General features: G+C 39.8%; 1 protein-coding gene across 21 annotated transcripts in view; it reads right to left on the bottom strand.

Annotated features, from left to right (window-relative positions):
- Nucleotides 1-945: 945 nt before the first annotated feature.
- Nucleotides 946-16,840, bottom strand: part of PARD3 (par-3 family cell polarity regulator) — a 685,332-nt gene continuing 669,437 nt past the window's right edge. For all 21 annotated transcript variants that reach the window (XM_079107658.1, XM_079107657.1, XM_079107667.1 and 18 more), the window contains 2 exons: nt 9,333-9,460; nt 946-2,952 (listed from right to left, as the gene is read on the bottom strand). In XM_079107658.1, coding sequence (XP_078963784.1) covers nt 2,559-2,952; nt 9,333-9,460 — 522 coding nt within the window. In that variant the 3' untranslated portion in view covers nt 946-2,558. The remainder of the gene's footprint in view (nt 2,953-9,332; nt 9,461-16,840) is intronic.

Raw genomic sequence — 16,840 nt, 5'->3', positions numbered from 1 at the left:
TTTAATCCACAAATCCCTTTGTGATTTGAGTCCCCACAACATTCTATATTACCTCTCCTGCTCTGCCTCTCACTGTCAGTTGAGATAAATAATCTGTGAGTTTTGGCATTTGCAATGGGCCTCCTGGTCAGTGAGAAAATTAACAAATCTGTCCATCTTCCCTTTTCTACTTTCCCACACCTGCCATGCACATCAGAACCCAAAAGGTGACATTTTCTTGGCTTGCCACATACCTCTACTTACTAAAGGTGATAGATCTTTGATTTGGTGACAGGATGAGGGCTGCTGTGAGAACCAACTGATGCTAGGCACCCCCACAAGCAGTGCATTTTAGATGGGTCCTTGCAAAGCCTGTCCTTAGGGTGGGAGCCACATCTATATTTGTGCACAGATGTGCCTAGGGATGTATTGCCCTTTACGCCTTTGGCACACTGTACAAATATTAGTGAACATTCATCTAAAAGAAACAGCAAAACCTTATTTAGTGATTTGGAAAATAACAACCAGGTTTGTTTTGGAAGTGGAACAGAATTTGGACCTTTCTCTGGGCTTGCAGTATGTGAGGCCAGGACTCATCTAAAACACCTGATCTGCCAAAACAACCCAAAAAGAATACCGGGCAGCAATGGAAATATTATGTAGCTTACTATATAATTCTCCTTTTATTCTGTCTTAACATCTTGGCTCTTTCAGTTCAGAATTCTCCAGGTTTCTTTATGTTGCCTGGATCTTCCAGTTGTCTATTAAGAAAGAGCTTGTGTCTTTTCCATCCCTGTCTCCTCAGGTGTCCAAATAAATAATCAATCACCCATTTCGATGTGTGCACACCAAAGATGTAAAGAAACTTTCTACTTTCACTAAATATGAAAAAAAATCACATCTGTTAATATACTTTAAAAAAAACAGCTAGGAAAGGTTCTACAGGAAAACTACAGACACCACAAAGAACAGGAAGAAATATGCCTTTTATTAGAGGTCTCATATGTACAGGGAAAGCTGTTTCTCACAGCTCAGGGAAGGCTGTGAGAAAGAGCCACTGTCATCCAAGGTCACCGTGCTTACATTGGTAACAACATTTAAACATTGCTGCACATTATTAACAAATAGAACCATTACACAGAAATGCAAAAGAGACACAGGTACGGGTTGACACTTCATGTATTTTCTAAAAACAAGTCGACACAAAAATACAATGTGCCAGTAAAAAAAAAAAAAAAAAATAGGCATATCAATACATGTCTTTTTTTCTTCTTTTTTGTTAATACGTTATGCTGAGCTTTCATCTCAAGCTTTTTTTTCACATCAGGATTCGCAGGCACTTTAGCAACCCAGCCATGGTTTACAATACAGAACGTTCAGACCGACAGATGAAAACAGGGAGCAACCGAGGGTCTGATGACCCGCACGTGCGCTAAAATATTGACATGAGAGCAATCTTTTGTAACCACTGTTTTGGGACACCCTAATGTTCTGTATGTAATATAAAATGGCTTTTCCCTTATTTGCTTTTATGTTTCATGGCAGAATTATTTAGAGATGTGGTATCACCAGGCAGGGATACGGTTTGTGGATGTACTAGACAAATATCAATTCCAAATGACCTTAAGAACTACAGAGAGATCCATTTTTAGAATCCAGAAATGACCACCTGATTTATCTTTGTCCCACTCAATGCCCTTCCTTCCAAACTGTCATAACAAAAACTGATTAAAATAATGACTGGGATGTACTGGCCCATACTCCTCCCAGGAGAATTCTTTTCTCAGCTCCCGGCTCCCTCCACATGGTTCCAGGTAGGCCCAGTGCTTCCTCCACCCAGGTCACTCCCATGTCCCTCGTTCCCTAAGCAGAGCTGTGCTGACTCAACACGTGTCAGGAACATGACTGAACAAGTGTATTTATAAACACAGACTAGAATTATCTCTTTATTGGTAATGTTGAGTTATAAGGCAGATACAAAAGGACCCCCCTGATAACCAAATGGTGTTGGAATATGGCTTAGCTTCTTTAATACAATGACGGAACTTTCCTGATACAAGGAGCTGAGAAAGAGAAGGGAAACCCACACTGATTACAGAGTACTATAAATGACTGTGCTGTGAAATCCTGGAAAGTCCCAGTTTCTGGTGTATGTCATCCACTGTCATCCACCAGAAACCGAGATGTCCCCTCGTAGCTAAGAGAACATAGAGGAATCAACAACACCCTCTTCAGCTTCATCTGTCACCACAAGTTGTATGGGACCGTAACAACAAAGCCATGGCCATCTTACGCATTGGGCCAAGAATCCTGGTCCTCCAGAGAGATGCAGAGTGTGTGGATGCCTCGAACAGATGATTGTCAGATGGTGGGAAATCCTTCCATGAAAGAGACACTTGAGACATAGTGGCAAAGACATTAAGGCCTTCCATTTCTTTGCCCACACTGCTTAAAGGCACTGATACCAACAACAGAAATATTCCATAGTACCATCAAGGTTTTAAAAAACTCCCAAAATACAAGTCTTTGTATGAAAATGTCCTTTATTGCATGACATGAAGCATCTGTTCTCCTCGTGCTCAGGAATAGAAGGGCCGCCCCTTCTCAGGAGTTTGGAGTCTGTTCAGTCTGGCGACCTGAGAAGGGGATGGGGGCACATCTTGCCGGAAGGGTCCCTTAGGAGGAGCGTAATTGGGGTCCTGGACTTTCTTATATGAGTCATAGTTGCTGGGTCCCTCAGGAGGAGGCTGCTTCTTCATCTGCTGTTCTTTCCGCCGCTGCTCCTGGCGGAGGAGCTCCTGGGTCTCCAGCATGACCCTGGCATTGAAGCCGTGCCCTCCCAGGTAGCCATTTCTGGAGCCTTGATAGCTGGAGTACCTGGGGTTCTCCTTGGCACTCTGGAAACCTTCACCAGGTGGGTAGTTCTGCTCCCAGGAATCCTGGGAGACGGAACTGGCGTTCTTCCTGCTTTGCCTAGAAAGCAAAGCCCAAAGGTTAGTGTGCAGGCTGAGAGAAGTGAAGAGAGGAAAGAAAGGAGAAGGAATGGGTGAAATCTGCATTTTCATGTTTTGACAAATTTTACCCTATGCTAATGGTACACTAGACACCATGATAGGGGCTGGAGAACTAAGGCAACTGTCCTCAGCAAGCTCACAGTCTCCGAAAAGTCAACAAATATTGAACAGGAAAGAGAAACATATTCGGCAGCTATTTGGAAATAGGGCCCTCCTCCTGCGTCTGGCTAGGTACTGTCTGCTTAGGGTAACAATATCTCCTGCAATTTAGACACATTGGCAAGGATGGGAGTATTAGAGATTTGGCAGTGTCGACTATAGCAATAATTGCTGCTTGCTTTAGAACGTTACGATTCAATTCTAAACAAGCAAAACAAATATTTTACACAGCTGCCACCATAATGCCAGAAATGCTAGCTAATATGAAGTACATGTAATGGATTACAATATGAGTTCAGTTATGAAAGATTTAAGTCTAAACTTTGTGATTAAAAATGCAACAGGCGGTCCCTTGAAGACCCACTTTCAAGTTCTATATGTCAGCAACTGGCACTCTTCAGAGCACAATCCCATCAGGATGGGAGAGCCTGAAGTCTGAAGGGTAAGCACTATTTTCTTACACACTTTGCCTTCACCACGGGCCAGGGTAACCTACTTAACTCTCTTTGTCACCCTAGGATTGGGAAATAAATCAGTCATCCAGAAATTTCAAATTCGAATCATTTCTACAATAAAATTGCACATGATTTTCAGGAAACATTATTGTTTCAAAACATCTTTAATTTACTATCAAGTCCCAAGATGCTTTTATGAATTTACAATAAGATTGGCTATGATAAAGTGAAACAATTTTGTGCCAGGAAGGAAGACATGCCCTAATTTTTTTGCCTTGAAAATGGAAGATGGGGGAAGAGACGATTGAGTATTAAAGCAAAATATATTGCTCCATTTATCAATAAGAAAATCATTTGGTGATAGTACGCATTGCTCAGCCTTTTACATCAACACACACAACATGGCTAAATGTTCAAAAAGACTCCTGCCTGTGGAAGGAAAATAAGGTCTGTGAAGCCACCGGGTTTCCCACAGGAATGGAGCAATTTGCATTTTTGAACATTTTGGACTGCCAGCAATATGGTTTGGGATGGAATCTGCCCATTTTCCATATGGCCTAAAATGTAGCTGGGGATGTTTTCAAAAATGGAAAATGAACTTAATGTCCAGCATCACCTCTGGATCCAACTATGATTAATTAGACAGTCTACAGTATATCTGTCTGGCCCTCTTTCAGTGGGAGTGAGGCCATTTGTACCATCAGCCCAGGAGAGAATCCTTAGATTTGATGGAAGAGTTTATTTGCCTAAAGCACTGATTATCTTCACTTAAAAAGTCATAAATTAATCTGCCTAGAGACATGAATGATGGAAAGTGTCAGCAAGAAACCAGGGATTTGACATTAATCATGAAACTTTAATTAAAACAATGAACTTGTTACTGATATCAGAGCAACAAGGGGGGATTCCTTTATGAGTTGGTTATCAATTTGGAGATAATCAGAAATAGACTGCAGAAATTTCACCTCTTTTTCATTCCTGTCCTACTGAGACCCAGGAATGCCCTTCCTTCCCAACTCCTGAGGCCTGGGGCATCACTTTATGTAGTTGTACACCGCTGAGTTCAATTTTGGATCATCCCAGAAAGATACGATGTTACTATATTTAAACACATTGAGAATTCACTAAGATTTATTAGGGATAGAAATTATGATGATGTGAGAGAATGAATTTCTCATAGCCAAAATTTTCTTCAAATTAATCAGTTTAGAGAGAAGGAAGCAAACTGCCCTGAGGTTTGAAAGAAAGTATGTGGGGAAAATGCACAGATCCACACAACACACACACACACACACACACACACACACACACACACACACACACGAAATTTCTTGGTAGGGAACCTACTGGTATCAGTAAGTTCTTGATTAAGGAAAGGATGGATGATGAGTTGACTGAAGAAATCAAGAAAAGGAAGCAGACAATAGAACAGGAAAACTAGACTTTCGGGCACTATTCCATAAGGGGACAGTGCCTAAGGAACAGACAGACATAGGTTCAGATTCTAAACCTGCCACGTGGCAGCTGTGTGACCCTGGGGAAATTACGCTCACTGGATGAAAGTGACCTTACCTGTGAAATGGGTATATTTGACTTTATAAGGTTGTGGGGGACAATAAATGAAATATCACACATGTAAAGTGCTTAGAAAAGTGACTACTGTGCCTTTAGCACTGGAGAATCAATTTGAAGACAGTTACTTTGCCTTTAAGATATGGATCTCAGTTTTAGGGGGCATCTTTTAGACCAAAGAAGAAAGCTAAACAACACAATTAACTTTCCCTTCCTTGTTCAGAAGTGTTGGGTAGAGATAGAGACACTGGAGAATAAGTAAAGAGCCTGTAGTAAGGAAGGACAACTCCACACTTCCACAGAGATTAGAAGAAGTTCATGCTTGGAGACTGAGATATCTCTGCAGCCCCAGGATCCCTCAGTCGAAGGTCACTAGTGCCAACAGAAAAAAAGCATCAATCTCCTTAAATCTGATTTCTTTACAACCAACACCTAGGTTCCTTTGATCCCACAAAGAGCCCACTGGAGATTTCTAAATCCACTTAACACACATATCCAGGTCTGGCAATAATTATCTCCTAATGTTTACAGTGGCCTCCAATAAGGCCTGAAGACCATTGTCATGTAGAGGACATAAACCAAAGATCTAAAGACCTAAGGAAAGGATATAGGAGGACATAGAAGGGTGAAGAAAGAAAAAGACTGAAGCTGAAAAGCTGACAAGCAGGCTGCAGATGTAACAAACGGGTCTGGTGGGAAGAACGCGTGAGGGCGCAGAGAGGCAGCTGGGAGGGAGGCATGCACAGCAGAGGCGTTCAGCAGACATGCAGCCGAGGCAGGGGAGAAAGAAGAGGAAGCATCGAGCAGGAAAGGAAAACAGGAAAAGTACTGAATCAAGGACCATAAGTGCCCTTCTCTCATCGACTCTGCCTGCCTGTACCTTGGCTCAGTGTGAGAGCCGCCTTTTGGGTACTAAGGCAAGGAACTAATTTAGGAATCAAAAAAAGGAAAACATCCTAGAGTCTGATTGAGAATCCAGTGAGGGGCCACTTGGGTCCCCTTTCCTCTCAAACTAGTGTTACCACCTGGCTAGTGTTTCTCCCTGCATTTCAAAATGTGACTTGAATTCTGCCCGTGGATTTCCTTAATTACAGTTAGAATTCACAAACTAGTCTGGCCCATATACATTCCTCTAATTCAAACCACCTTATCTAATGCAACTGATACAAAGACCTGACCATTTGTTTTACTTTATGCTCCACTTTGTTACTGCATGTTTGTGTATGTGTGTGAAATCTTTTTGGTTTCAAATGCCATACCAACTTGTTTAGACAAAACTCTGCTAATTGTCAACATCCGAAAGGCAGAGGTCAAGTGTCTCTGAAGAACAGCACATGTCAGAAACTTGGACGTGACCCAAGCTCATGTAGGTTGTTCCAAGTCCCCCTCTGACCTGCTGGTTGAGTCCTTCACCTTCCTTCAGATGGCTGCACCACACGCAGCCTGTTTTAAGTGGCACTGCTCGGTGAGGAATGAAGCTGGGGCAGGGCTGTCCATTTCTTACCTTCCTCACAAATACCAAGATTCACACTGAGAAGTTATTCTCTAAAAGAAGAGAATTAAGAGAACATTATGCAGAAGGCTCCCAGCCCCTTTTGCCGAAATTCACATAACTATTTTGGGGATGTCTGCTTTTCTCATATCTAAATAGAATAAAATGACTCAAAATAGGGAGCTACAATTAGCCCAGAGGGAAAGTTTCTTTTTTATTGTGGGAAACTCTAAAAAGCAGCAGTAGTACTAGCAATCGCAGAAGAACCTCTCCAGTGTTTGTACATGTGGGTAGTCTACTCATGCTCCTAGGGGCACGGGACAGCGCGAGAAGGAAGAGATGCAAAGGAGGAGTGGGGTATAAGGGTAGTAAAGGAGGGGTGAAGGGTGAAGAGGGACACAGCTGCATAATTAGGGTGGATAAAAATTAATACTTTGAATACTTCAAAGTAGCTAATCGTTTTCTGAATGTTTAATACAAATGACATACATCTGAGATGGCACACATGCCAGTTACCCTGATCCCATCATTCCACGTTACATACACTATTGAAAGGTCACACTGTACATCAAAAATAAGTACAATTACTATGTGTTAATTTAAGATGTTAATTAATTAAAAATAAACAGTGAAGGGGGAAGAAGAAAACTTGGATAAAAGGCTCAGTTCAGACTATAAGAGCTACTTTGGAATGTGGCCAGCGCAAGCCCTGTCACCTCGTTGACATTCTTCCGCTTCCCAGTCCTCAGATCCTAGTATTTCTCTTCCCTCCCAAGGGTCCTGCTTTCCAGGCTCTCCCCACCAGCATCTCTCCTACCTCCTTTCCTTAATCCTTTACATTTGTCAAGTTCCTTCTCTCATTATACATACTTTGTTATAGTTCTCCTTCCTTTCTTGTAAATACTCTTAAACATACCTGAAATACATGAAGCCAACACTTTGCCAATACAAACAAGAACACTGTGCCCTGCAACTCCATTCACACAAGCCACATGCCATGGCTCACCTATGTGGCTGTAGAGTCAGGACCACACAGCTATGTCAATTCATCCACAATGTCACCTTTTCAATTGAATGTAAGCCAGACAAGCTGGAAGAAGGGAACCCTTGTGTATAATTCTTAAGGTGTTTAGCATTCTGTACTTGGAAACAAAAGCCCTTGGTAGTAAGGTGGATCTTATAAAATAAAGGTTTAGGGCATGTGCAAGTTTGGGTTTCAATTTTGGCAAAAGAATTTAACTAGCTGTGTGAACTTGGGGGAAGTTACTTCATGTCTCTTGTTTCCTTACAAAACAAGACAATTCCCAAGAACCTGTCCAGAACTAAACTTCAATAACTCTTACCTAGAGTAGGCTAAATAACTGCTGGTGGGTAATCTAGTACTTAAAAACAATTTAGTGCTCAAAGGAGATAGAGTCTTATGGATTGAAAAAGAACAACTGAAGGAGTCAGTCTTTGGGGGATGACACTTGTCTTGGTGGACACTTCCATTCACACCCACACTCCCTTGGATGACCCCTGCCAATGTGAAGTCCCTCATGTTGTCATAGTGATTGTTTAAGGGGACTCACCTCACTTTTATTAGAAATTGGAAAGTGACTTTTACATGGGTCAGTCAAGTATACACAGATAAACATCTTCCTCCTCCCAAAATTGTTTCCTTTGACTTCATAAAAAGTTACTTCACATCAATATGGCAACTGATCTTTTAACACTCAAACTGTATTTGTTTCCAGGTTTTGAAATAGGACAATAAATGTTTATAATCATTGTGACTATAGTAATGACTTGTTTGGGAAAGTTTGAAAAGTTGAATGTTTTTCAACACTTTTATTCTTAACCACATATTGTCTGGAAGAAATACTTCCATGGCTATTAGTGGAAGTAATTAGTGGAAGTTGGTCTTGGGGACCAGTCACCTGAGAGCCTTCCAGTTGTTTCACAGAGAACATTTGGAGCATGGATGTGTTTCCTGGGAGCCTAGTACACAACCTTTCTTGGTTGTCACTAAGGAGTGGAACACCCCCAGGACTCTTTTTTTTTTTTTTTTTTGTGGTGCTGGGGATCGAACCCAGGGCCTTGTGCTTTCTACCAACTGAGCTATCTCCCCAGCCGCCCCAGGACTCTTTTAACACGCGAGCAACAGCCTGGATAGCAGGACTGTAAGAGAGTGAAGTTAGTGACTACTGATCCCACAAAAGTTAAGTGAATGAACCACCCACTCCTTCTCTCTTTTTACCAAGTTCTAGCTGTACAAAGCATTATTCATCCAAGTTACTTAAGAGCTAAGCAAAAGAAGAGTTATCTTCCCATTTTTCAGATGTTGGAAATGTTTTTTTTTTTTTTTCTGCCGCCACAGAGAAAATGGCAGAGTCAACACTAGCACTTCAGGGACGTCAGGCTTTCTGAGCGCAGTCTCCCATTTGTCATGCTGCTTCCCTTTTGGTTAGGGAGCTGTTGGGTAAAAACGTAGGCATTTTCTGAAATCCCTTTCTTTCTAGTCTTGCCATAAGGTAAGATGCATTCTCCCTGAGCTAAGCGACCATCCATTTACAATTCCACTGTGACTACAGAGGCAAGTTGGAGAAGCCAGTGCAATTTGGGAAGGAGTGGTTTTTGCAAGGCCTGGTCAGACCTGAAGACCTAGGCACCAGCGCTTACCGAGGCAGGGAACTGTACTGGCGCTGGGCCTGCTGGAAGCTCTCACGTTCTTCTTGCCGCTGCCGCTGTGCCTGCACCTCTACGGACACCGAGTGCCTGCCGCTCTGTGCTGCTGGCCGGGAGCTGGGCTGCAGGAGAGAAGCACAGCCTCTTACCAAGACCGGAACTACAATGCACATCATGTGACTGCTTACTCAAAAGCACGTTTTCTTTCTTTTTTTTTGCAGTGCTGGGTATGGAACCCAGGCCACACCCATGCTAGTCAGCGCTCTATTACTGAGCTCCACCCCCAGCCCTCAATTTCAATTCTTGTAAATTAAGAAATATTTTGCAAATTCTGTGAATTTTTCTCCCCTCAAATTAAGTTTCTTTGAGAAAAGGGGCATGTACTTGCCCTTTGGAGCTCCCAATACTCCATCTTAAGGTTTAAACAGGAGAAATCAGTCTTGCTAATCTTCTCAATATGGTTTGTTAAACACAGACATGAGATACCAGTTTACAACCCTTGTGTATACAGTAAATACAGAAAAGTAGGTTGCTCAGAAGACTAAAAGAAGTTAATGCCAAAAAATTATTTGCTGTAGTAACTCACAAAAGTGGGAAAGTCCACAGGTCCACACTTTAAAGTTGGCTGTTGTTATGGTTTAGATATGTGGTGTGCCCCAAAAGCTTATGTGTGAGACAATGTAAGAATGATCAGAAAGCCACAATCTAATCGGTGGATTAGTCCACTGATGGATTAACTGGATGGTAACTATAGGCTGATAAGGCATGGCTGGAGGAAGCAGGTCACCTGTGGTGTGGCTTTAGGGTTCATATTTTGTCTCTAGTGAACACAGTCTCTCTCTCTCTCTCTCTCTTTCTCTTCTGGTTGCCATGTTCTTTCTCAGCTGCTTCCCTTCTCCATGCCCTTCTTCTGAGATTCTACCTCACATCCAGCACAAAACTATGGAGTTGCCTGACCAACTGTGGACTGAACCTTTGAAACTGTGAGCCAAAATAAAAATTTCCTTCTCTAAATTGTTTTTGCCCAATCTTTTGGTCACAGCAACACAAAGGCTACCTAGAATAACTGTGCTGGTGAATTTTTGGGGTACTTTATATATAGCCTAGCAGTAGAAAGCAATATAACTCATTCCCCCTTCACTACCAGAAGATAGGACCTAAAGAGAGATTTTAAATCCTCCTGGCCAGTTTGGTCAGTTTGGCCAGCAGGTCATCTTTTGATTGGTAATTCTCACCAAAACTGGATTATTCAATTTGCACACTGTGCTGTGTAAATGGAGGTCCTGTGGATGTTTTTAGTTTTCGCTGACAGTTGTTAGCTTACCCTCTAGAGCTGACCTTTGGAAATGAAAGTAGCTCTGCTCAAAATAGATGGTGATACCTCTATCTTAACAAAACATCTAGTAACAGTTTATCATTGCATCTGTGGCCAGGACCCTTAAGTCATCCTTTCTGACACTTGCTAACCTCTGTTCCCCTTTGTGTTGAGCAACATCGTGCAACAGGCATATCTACGTGAAGAATGTCTGTTAAAAACATGTTATTGATTTTCTTCTGGAGTTGAAAGCCAGTGGCAGACTTTAACTCAATAATAATTTTCTAAAATAACAGAGTCTTAGCATTCATTTGGACAGTGGTTAAAATAACATGGCTCCTCTGGTTGGCTTTGTTTGAACAGAAATTAAGCAACATCCATTGTTCTCTTTCTGCCAGACCAGCATTATCTTATTTGTTGGTAAGCAATAATGAGGCAATATCCAGGACAAAAATTTCTAAGCATATGGGTATAGTCAGTGAGCATATTAAAACTATCCTGATACAAAAATAATGTGTGAAAAGATTAGGCTTTACAATACCCCGGTCTCTACTAGTGGATGTTTATAACCACACTCATTGGGACAAATGTGTGTTCAGAGACTCACTGCACAACTCAGTTCAAATAACACATCAGTGGTGCCTTCAGCAAGAAAAACACTTCTCTGAGTGAGATTCTGCTTATGCAAACAAAGCATCAACCAGTTGTTCATCAACTCATTAAAGGAGACAGACATTTACTTCCATTACAATTGCTGAGGCTCACTGAATAGGCTACTGAACTGTTCATGATGTTCGTGGTGAGCCATAGGAAGATTGAGGGAAGCCACTGGACAGAGGGAAAGCAAAGCAAGGAAATACTACACAGTTCCCATTACACCCTCAAAAAGAACCATTTTCCTTTCCTTTTCATTCAGCATAAGCATCTACATGTGTCAAGCAGTCTTGAAGGATGTGGCATTCTGCAGCAGGATTTAGTAACCAGCTTTTTAAGCTCATGCTGTTCTGTGACACACTGCTTGCGGAGATGTGAAAAGAAAATGCAAGGTCTTGTAGAAATTTCAGGTGTATTTTTAAGCTGTTTCTCCAAGTAGCCTGAAATTTTTTTTTTTTTTTTTTTTTTCTAACAGAGAAGAAAGAAGTTGAAGGGCTTTTGTTTCTCCAACTGTGTGTTTTCTGACACTGTTCAGCTCAAATCTTGCCAGCTGCAGGCATCTACTCGGATCCTGATGAATTCTAGTTAAGGAAATGATCAGCATTTGGAGCCCATAAACTTTAATTGAGTAAATGAATCTGGTATTAGCAAAATGACATATTTCAGGCTACCATGCTTAATATCATAAAATATGAATATCAGTCTCCCTATTAGTATTTTATTCCATTTCTCTTTCCAGAGCATGCATAAGGGTAGGTTAGTTAAGATAATTACCGTTATCTTTAAGATGAAACTCTAATGGGCCACACATTTTAAGGAAGACTGCATTCATGACCATCCCATAACAGTAACTCAATAAAATCATTCTGGCATGTTTTACACTTGGCCTTAATTAAAAAAAAAAAAAAACAAAAAAACCCTCTCTATTCACAATTTCAATGAAGACCTCATAAACATGTAAATCATGGGAAATTTTAAATTGGTAATCCTGTCTTTAAATACAATGACTTCAGTTCCTATGGCAGAGACAAATTCATACATCTGAATGCAAAAATCACAAAATTAAAAAAAAATAAACCTCATTAACTGCACATTTTTAAAGAAAGCACCATCGATGACTGTAACACCAAAGTAATAACTGCACAGGGAAATGCATGTGTAGGCATAATTGTGACAATCCTGGGGATTCTTCAGAGAATAAGGCAAAGCTCTGTTTTAGAAGTACAAATTACAAATAACCCAGGCCTTATTTGTGATGGGATGGGTAACAAAAAATAACCTTTTAAATAAGAAAAAAAAAAACTGCTAAGAATGCCAAGGCCAGAATAATTACAGAAGGCGTAAAACAGAAATAAATATGATTATTATACAGTATTCTGGAATCTCTTTATGCCTTACTTTTAAAACCATAAGTAAAAAATATTTCTTTACCATGATTATAAAGAGAAAGTATTTGATATTTGAGAAGGCTGCACAACTTTGGTATCATTTTGAGTAAAATAAAATATAAGAAATATCTTCCATGTAGTGTTTCAATAAGTTAGTCATTAAGTAAGCATTTCTCTCAACTAATTAAAATCTTACTTTTCCAAAATAAAAATAGAAACTTCAAAAATAGAAATACAAAACAAAATAGTTAATAGACTAATGAATAAAAATAACAGTGCAAAGTTTCAGTACTAATTAGAACTAGGTAACATTGTAAGACTCTTTTTTACAGCTTACTATAGAAGTATGTTGTCCTAATAAAGTCATTACTGGTTTACTAACCTTTACATAAAATATTCAATAATCTTTAAAATAGCCAATTTTCTTCATAAAGACAGAAAAATAGTGTATAAGTATGTGCATTTTTCTATATATGCAAATACAAGTGATCATTTGAAGGTTTTCGTCAAAATTATGAATAATAAATCTTCAAATTTTCACACATGACCAAAGGCACATGTAGAAAACAAAATAACAACAACAAAAACAACAACAACAAAATACAAAGTTTCTGTGCTTTGGATGCAAACCTATAATGAAAGATTATGATGAGAATAATGTTGATGATAATAATAATAATAAAATCATCAATTATATCCTTTTAAGATTGAGAATCCTTATTTTAGCAGTCCCAATGTTTTGTGACTGCACAATGAATTCCTTAATCTGATAAAAATGTCAATTTAAAGATTCGGTACAGGGGAGAAATAACTTTTATGCACCAAATCATGAAAAGAGTAAATTATTTACTTAAAAGTCATTGCTAATATTGATAATTATTTTCTATGGTAGACTTTTCACAACTTTTAATCACTATAATATCCACTTTTGTCTATCTACCTGGCTTCTCAGCCCTCTACCCCACCATATCAATTGAATTGAGGGTTTTGAAAAATGTTGAAATTCTTAATTGCTACAGAGAACCTGAGTCATGGCTCACATATCTGCAGAGTACACCCTTCTCACTTGTAAAGCTTTTATAAATGCACATTTTGGTTTTGACACAGTATTTGTCTATCTCATCTTTCTCATTACTGTTTGGGTCTATTTGATTTCCTCACTTTAAGCAACAGGTACATTGAAAATTAAAGAAAAGTTCTACAGAACAAGCCAGGCCCTTTAATGTCAGGTGCTAATGGTAGCCAAAGGCCCCTTCGTGAGCTCCCACCACCCCAGCCCTCTACAGTAGAATAGCCCATGGGTCATGGGAGGTTTGGCTGGGGAGAGAGTTCATGGTGCTAAAAATAAAGAGATCTACTTTATAGAAGTATAGAGGCTCTATGGGCAAAGGGTACCCCTTTGCTAAAAGAATGGTTTCTCCAGGTTTATTTCTAGGGCAGGTGATCACCACGTTTGAGCTGGGGTCACACTACAAGGCTGTTAATGAGGCCGCATTTTTGAGTCAAGGCATGGAAACTGCTATGAAGAAATGATAGCATATACCTTTCAAGTCTTAAAAAAGATGAAAACAAAGGAAGACCACCATTTTCTCAAATCCATAGGCTTAGGGAAGAAATCTAGAAGTGCAGAGTGGCTGTTCACTGTAATTGGCTCACCAATTAAAACAGTCAAAACCCTAAAAAGGGTAAAAAGAGCTATTAAGGTCCAGGAAAATGGAGGAATGGGCAGATTTTGTTATTTGTTTAAAGACAGCAAGGAAGAAAGCAAGCTTGGGGGAGAAGAGGATGTTCAGAGTGCAGAGTGTCAATTTTCTACCTGCAGGACTAAACTATTTTCAGTCACTACCAACCTGAGATGGAAAGGATTTAGCAATACAGCTATTAAAGGATTCATTATCCCATCTATCAATCGTCTCAGCCAGCAAGTCTTCTTGTGGGCAACACTCGTATCTGCAAAGTTTTAACAGCCTACGGTACTTACATGTGCAGCCTGCAATTTAATTCTTTTAAAAGCAATGTGAAGTCCTGTCCATATCTGAGCTATGTAATAATAGCCCTACCCTCAGCTATTGTTCCATTATCTTAAGACAGCCTGAAAGCAACTTGCTGCTTTATTTAGATTGCACCTGGCACTATGTGAGGAAGAAGTTGCTTTTCCTTCTTCTCTTACTCAACTTGGGGGAGAACTGACTTCACTTATGGAGCTGAGGAAATTTTCTGGGCCTCTGCTCATCTAAAGGCCTTTTGTGCCACAAATCAGCTCCCTCAGGCCCAAACATTATTTTGAACAAAGCCCATGAGCAGGTGCATTCCATACCGCTAGAGTTTATAGAGCCCATTTTCAAAATAGATGAATTGAAAAGGGCTACTTGGATGAATTTTCTGCAGCATCCTACCCTGTATGTACAGTAATTGGCTTGAATATTTTTCTATGTGACACATCTGGTTGCACTTTGTGTGTGGGCATTTCTAACAAGCATGACAATTTCGACTAATATGGTCTAAGTTGTACACACAGCTTGAAGATGAGTTTGTGGCTCCATAAAGCTAAAATGATCACAAACCACTCCAATGGGTGAGATCATGCTCTCATCCTTTCCAAACACAGTGACCTTGCAAGGTGAGAAGACGCAGGGGAAGAGAGAAAGGAGTCCAAGATACTCAAAGCTAATTTTGTACAATGGATAATAAAAACTATATGCCAAATTACATTTTGAACTGAGCAGCTCTTACTAAGGTAACAATGAAAATTGGTATGAAAATTAATACACTAAGCAGAATTACAGTCACTTTAAGCTCATTTACATGATCAGTAGACTGGAGAGTCCACAGCAAGATCCCAATTGTTTGGAAATGAAAAAAAGGAAAGAAAAGAAAAGGTCAACTTCCGACCCACAATTTAGGAAATTATTCCATTCCCAGGGTAATAAGCCTGTCATCCAAGTACTAATTCCCTGCTCACTCATTACAGGAAACAATAATATAAGCCAAGTTGTCTGTCTAAAAGTTCCAATGGCATTTTGATATACAAAAATTTGGCCTACGACCTTCAGTAGTTGAGTTTCCAAATGTATAAGATTATCTCAAATATTTTCCCTAGAACAACTGCTCATATTAAGTAGATAATATAGAAATATGTCAATATATTCACTACTCTTATTTAAAAGAGGCTTATTTAAAATTTTCCAAAAAAACAGAATTTGAATGATTTTTACTTCTCTTAATGAAAAGCATCTCGTGCTAAGAAGTAGGAAACCCTCATTTAGCCTGGAACTTAGAGATCTTGAAGGTGATACAATGTCACCAATCAGAAATAAATTCATGAACCTTAGTTCCCAAAGATATGTTTCTCTACTTCTCAAACTTAGATACTTAAAATATATTCCAAGAGGGGTTCTTTCAAGCTTTCCCTGTCTACCTAAAACTTGTTTGGGCCTCTCTCCTATGTGCCTGTTCCATGCTTACACATCATGTCCCTTCTACACTGTACAGTGTCCCTCTTCTTTGTATCAGTTCTACTGTGGGGTTCCTTCCCATCATTTTTCTTATCGCTAAGCATAATACTGGACCAGACTACTTGATGAATTAAATAATTTGTTAAAAAATAAATTTTGCGAAGATCTGGTTGGAAATACTTCTCCGGTAGAGTAAGATGGCCTAATGCATGGTAGAGTATGGGGAATGATAAGCCACTGTGTGTGACAACTGTTTCCACCTGTAGTTGCTGTTTTCTTCTTTGGGTTGACAATGTGCTCTTCACTCTTCTCAGCTCCTTTGTAAAAATATATGTCATTAAGAACATATTTATCATAGATCACAAAAATATCCTGCTTTAAAACATCTAGTGGGAATAGATGGAGTCAATTATGTCAAAGGATAGGAGGAGATGAACACAATCCTGTCCTGTTGCTACCATGGAAATGACTTGATTTACTTAATCATCTAGAAAAACAAGCTGACTACCTTAGGAAAAACACCATGGTTGGCACTATTGTTGCAGAAGACAATTAGATATTTTTATTGATATTAGACTTGCTATCTATAGCCATACAACCCTGAATGCGCCTGATCTCGTCTGATATCACACTTGCCAAACTTGTTTTATAACCTCCCCAAATCAGGCAAAAGAGTGATTTCATGAGTTA

This window comes from Sciurus vulgaris (genome assembly GCF_902686455.1).
Source record: "Sciurus vulgaris genome assembly, chromosome: 12".
Classification (NCBI taxonomy): Eukaryota; Metazoa; Chordata; class Mammalia; order Rodentia; family Sciuridae; genus Sciurus; species Sciurus vulgaris.
The sequence above is the reverse complement of the archived record's forward strand: the minus strand, read 5'-3'. Positions and strand labels throughout refer to the sequence as shown.